Source organism: Platichthys flesus, chromosome 21, assembly GCF_949316205.1.
Source record: "Platichthys flesus chromosome 21, fPlaFle2.1, whole genome shotgun sequence".
Taxonomy (NCBI): Eukaryota; Metazoa; Chordata; class Actinopteri; order Pleuronectiformes; family Pleuronectidae; genus Platichthys; species Platichthys flesus.
Genome location: NC_084965.1, coordinates 207,051 through 212,500, shown reverse-complemented (window position 1 = coordinate 212,500; position 5,450 = coordinate 207,051). Strand labels below are relative to the sequence as shown.

The following is a 5,450-nucleotide window of genomic DNA, read 5'->3' as shown; positions in this document are numbered from 1 at the left end:
AACAGCTGCATTCCCCCAAACAGCCACACGAGCGCACCATGGTTTCAAGAGCGTGAGACAGAATGTGTGTGTGTGTGTGTGTGTCTGAGTGTGTGTGTACCTCCGTAATGTCCACGTGTCCGTACGGAGGTTTGCGATGTCTGTACATCCAGACGGCCGTGAGCAGAGTGACAGACAACATGGTGACAGGCAGGAAGCAGTAAATCATCACGTCTAACACGCCAACGCCGGGGGGCGGGGCCTTGATCACTGACACAGACACACACACACAGTAGATTAATTAATGAGGGTGGGGCTGAAATGTGACATCAGAAGCACGTGACATCAGGTCACTCACGTGGTCCGATGGCGTCCGGCAGGTGAGTGAACTTCTCGTTACAGGTGTTTCCTTCGCAGCAGCAGAAGAAGACCTGAGGACTCTCCTCCGTGGAGACACACTCCTGTCTGACAGACACACACAGGAAGTTCACAACTGTTTATTTGCTGTATCTGCATTTATTCATCATGAAGCATCTCTCAGCTGTCGTGAGTTTGTGTTCATTACTATTAAAAGCTCTATGACCTTTGACCTTCAGGGTCTTAACTGTGGCTCAGTGGCGCCCTCATCTGTGCAGAGTTGTGTGTTTGTACCGGTCGTAGCAGTTGAAGTCGTCCAGCCAGCAGCCCTTCCTCACCGGCTCGATGGATCCCGAGTTGTTCCTCCAGGAGGCGTAGCAGTGCGAGCGCTTGTCCTGGTCGCCCTCGCAGCGCTCCACTCCGCTCTGATTGGTCTTCTCGATCTCGAAGTTGACGTTGTAGTAGAGACACTCCAGGACGTTGTTGTCCTCATGGCTCAGTCCTGCAGCACAAAGACACAGGATGCAACGTTTCAGTGATCCAGGGGGCGCTGTGGGCTAACCCCCCCCCCCCACTGGGGTTTAATTAACAGTTATTACAAACACACACTCGTCTGAAAGACTCAAAGTCAACGTGGACGCTCGCTGTCAATATCCCCCCCCTCAAAGAACTCAGTACTCCTTCATCATCATCATCATCACCTTCATGCTGGTGGATGACGATTGAACCAATTTACTGACAAAAGTAATTTAATAAAAATTGTATTCTGACATTTGTGACTTTACTTCATAACTCATCTTTTAAAAACACACACACACACACACACACACACACACACACACACACACACACACACACACACACACACACACACACACACACACACACACACACACACACACACACACACACACACACACACACACACACACACACACACACACACACACACACACACACACACACACACACACACTTCCATGGTGATGGCAGGCGGGAGAGCCGGAGACACAATGAAGGTCAGAGGTCAGAGGTCAAACGTCTCTCACACACACATTGAAATATATGCTGATCAGTCGTGATGTCATCATCGAGCAGACGAAGTTTCCATATTGAGCCCTAACCGTCACACGTGTCCACTATAGTCAATGGGTTTGGAGACATCTCAGTGGACATGAGGACATACACATTACAAACCACTGGACCCTGAGGACACGAGGACACGAGGAGGAGCTGCAGCTCAGGTCCCAGTGTCCCAGCTGAACATCTCCTCAGCAGGTTCCTCACAGACCTTCAGCATCAGGTCCTCCTCGTGGCTCAGGTGACAGGTGGAGCCGCCGGGGGGGGCAGACACACACAGGAAGTGACCTGGTCCCTCTGCTGCAGAGGTCATGTGGTTCAGGAGCTCAGGGTGAACATTCCTGATGACAGTCTGGAGGTTCAGTGTGTTCTCATGACCTTTGACCTCGTCTGCTTTATAGACAGGGTCAGCTGCAGCTTTGTTATTTAAAGAATCACGATTAATTCCGACACATTAACACTGTGTGTGTGTGTGTGTGTGTGTGTGTGTGTGTGTGTGAGAGAAACCTCCTGTCTCCATGATGATATGGACACAGACGTGCACAACCCACAAATGCAAATCACTCAAAGTGTGTGTCTGTGTGCGACATTATCATGCAAAATGACCACATTCAAATTATTAAGAAGCTTTGTGTGATCCAGACATGAGGGTCAGGGGTCACTCACACACACATCTGTTAGGCAAAGTTGTGTGCACGCATATGTTGTTGAGATCATAGGGAAACATATGATATGCAAAGCCATGGGAACTCCACACAAACACACAAACACACACGTTTAGGTTTCATGTGTGTACGATTTAACAGCAACGTCCTCGGACTTGATTTAACCAAGATGAGAACAAGTCTCTACAAATGGACCAAGAGGGACTTCACCGACACCTGATCCCAGAACCAGTCCCACAACCAGTCCAACAACCAGTCCCACAACCAGTCCTACAACCAGTCCCACGACCAGTCCCACAACCAGTCCAACGACCAGTCCCACAACAAGTCCCAGAACCAGTCCCACAACCAGTCCTAGAACCAGTCCCACAACCAGTCCCCACAACCAGTCCCACAACCAGTCCTACAACCAGTCCCAGAACCAGTCCCCACAACCAGTCCCACAACCAGTCCTACAACCAGTCCTAGAACCAGTCCCACAACCAGTCCCACAACCAGTCCCAGAACCAGTCCCCACAACCAGTCCTACAACCAGTCCTAGAACCAGTCCCACAACAGGTCCCAGAACCAGTCCCAGAACCAGTCCTACAACCTGATCCCACAATCTGATCCCACAACCAGTCCCACAACCCGTTCCACAACCAGTCCCACACTGGGTGACAGACACATCATGGGAGTCGACACAAACCACTGCTCTGAAACACTGACTTCCACTGAGTGTCAGAAGATGAAGATGCATTGATTTGTTTATTTATTGATTTGTTTATTTATTGATTTGTTTATTTGTCCCAAACAGACACACTCATGCAGGTAGGGACATGTAACCTCTGCTTCTGACCCATCTGGTGCAGGACACACTACGGGAAGTGTTATAGATATATATATAAATAAGGGCCCTAACCCTAACCCTAGCCTTTATACTTATATAGTCATGTGACTGATGAGAACCAATCAGAACCGGTCATTGTTTATTAAAGTCTCAGTTTCTGTTCAGACTCAAACACGAACCAGAGTTTCAAACTGAATCCAGATCAGTTTGCACCAGAGGCTGGAAACTCCACTAGGTGTAACCATAGCAACAGTGATGACCTTGCCCTTGGCTCCGCCCCTCAGACAACAGACACACACAATAGATGTGACCTCTCACACTCGGGACAACAAAGACTCCTCCCCCACTCGTCCCTCTGTGTGTCGCTCTGGAGTCCAGACGTCCTCACTTCACTCCTGATACCAGTTTGAAGGAAGAAGACATCAGAGACACCACCTGTCTGACACACACACACACACACACACACACACACACACACACACACACACACACACACACACACACACACACACACACACACACACACACACACACACACTAAGAAATAGAGATCATTCATAAAAAGGTGAAACTATAGAAATGGGTTTTGAGCAGCAGCGTAGATCAAACAGATCAAAGTCACGGATCACGTGTGAGGCTTTGATCCGGTGATCGGACCGGCCGGCCCCCGGGTCGGGACAGGTCGGTCCAGTGAGCCGGGGTCGAGGCCTCACTCCTGATGAACACCATTTTAAAACAGAATTCTAGATTTAACTGAATGTGTGATCGCAGCATCCTGCAGCAGCTGCATTCTGGGTAATTAATGACAGAGCCTGACAAGAGCTGAGGCCGAGCGTCGTCCATGTGCCCTCAGTAAAGATGGAGTCGCTGGTGGTTGGGTGACTTCACAAAGGTTCCATCAGCTGTAGGAAGACATGTCCCGCCTCCTGCTGCTCTACAGGCTCCGCCCCTCACCTGGATGTTCCCACCTCTTCCTCTTGGTGTGGAGGAGTCGGACCGACAACCTGCTGCTTCACAAACACCGACTACACAACAAGTACACAAACCATGTGTTTCTGTTCGATCAGTGTTTAGGAGGATGGTAGTCGCAACCATGGCAACAGTGATGTTTAACAACTACAACATGTCACTGTGGACACACACACACACACACACACACACACACACACAAGAACCTGTGATGTTACTACAACACAACGACGAAGTCAGCAACACACACACACACGAGAGACCTTTGTTGTACATGTGTGCACACGTCCATGTAGTATTTAACCGGCACGCACGCGCACCAAGCCACTTCCCACCCTCACCACTACAAGGCCACATGACCGCGCTTCATTCATCCACCCGTCGCGTGCTGTAGTAAAAACGCGCGTGGACGAGAGCGCGTGTAAGAGATAAATGAAAGAAAGAAGAGGATCTGATCCATTATCGATCCGCGTGCACGTCTAAGCAGACAATGGAGCAGCTCTCTGCAGCCTGCACGCACGCGCGGCTGCAGCCAATTCCCCGGCGTGCAACCAAACAGCTGAGTGCACGCTCACGCGCTTATCGGTGCACGCTCAGGTGCGAAACGAGGACAAGGAAACGTCCTCGGTGCACCCGCACAGAGACAGCTCCACCATGCTGCACGCGCACACACTCCGTCTCTCACACACGCACGCACAGACACACACGCACGCTAAGGTGGTTAAAACCACAATACACTCTGCCTCGTGCACGCGCCGGACCAGATAAAGGACCGTTCCCTGGTTAGGGTTAGGCAGTTTGAGTTCAGCGGCTCCGCGCTCACCTGCACACAGCGCCCCCAGGAGGAGAGTCGCCCCCACGGCCACGCTCCGCGGCCACATGTCCTCTACAGCCCGGCGTCCCCGCGGCGCTCCGCCCGCTCCTCCTCACACATTGACGGGGCGGAAACCCGCCAGGACCCGCAGCAGGGCCCGGGCTCCGGAGCGTGCGTGATAACCAGCAGACCCGCACGTCTCTAAGTTCCCGGTGGATCCGGAGCCATGCGGGGACACAGCGGGGACACAGCGAGGACACAGCCCGGGTCAGAGTGGGGGGTAGTCCGCAGAGAGGTGTGAGGAGATCCCGCAGCCTGCTCCTCTCTTCTCGCTTCTTTCCTTGTCTCCTCTTCCTCTTCTCTCCTCCTCCTCCTCTCTTGTCCTCCTCTCCTCTCTGTTGGGGCTGATGGGGACAACCAGACAGGAAGCTGCGTCAAGCTGCGCTGCACCACCTGCCTCCTCTTTCAAAATAAAAGCCCTGATGGAGACACGACACCTTGTGGCTTAATTTGAAGTGGGGGACACATCCGGAGGAGGGGTCCGAACATATAACTTCACTACATGATTCATTCTGTGAGGAATCACTGCTCGAAGCGTTTGATACCTCAATGTTAACAAAGAATAAGAAACTGGATCGTTACCCTTCGATGATTTATACCGTCCTCTGGTGTCAAGAGGCCACATTACACAAAGACTCGTTGACTCACAAAGAATAGTTATTAAAACTTATAAGTTTGAAGGATCGGTTTTTATTAC

At 51.3% G+C, this 5,450-nt stretch overlaps 1 protein-coding gene across 1 annotated transcript in view; it reads right to left on the bottom strand.

The window, feature by feature from the left end:
• LOC133933139 (activin receptor type-2B-like) overlaps positions 1 to 5,133 on the bottom strand; it is a 12,590-nt gene extending 7,457 nt beyond the window's left edge. Inside the window, exons 1-4 of the mRNA XM_062380124.1 lie at positions 4,703 to 5,133; positions 631 to 838; positions 338 to 444; positions 101 to 249 (exon numbers count right to left, since the gene is read on the bottom strand). Of these exons, the coding sequence (XP_062236108.1) occupies positions 101 to 249; positions 338 to 444; positions 631 to 838; positions 4,703 to 4,760 (522 nt within the window). The 5' untranslated portion in view covers positions 4,761 to 5,133. The remainder of the gene's footprint in view (positions 1 to 100; positions 250 to 337; positions 445 to 630; positions 839 to 4,702) is intronic.
• Positions 5,134 to 5,450: the final 317 nt, after the last annotated feature.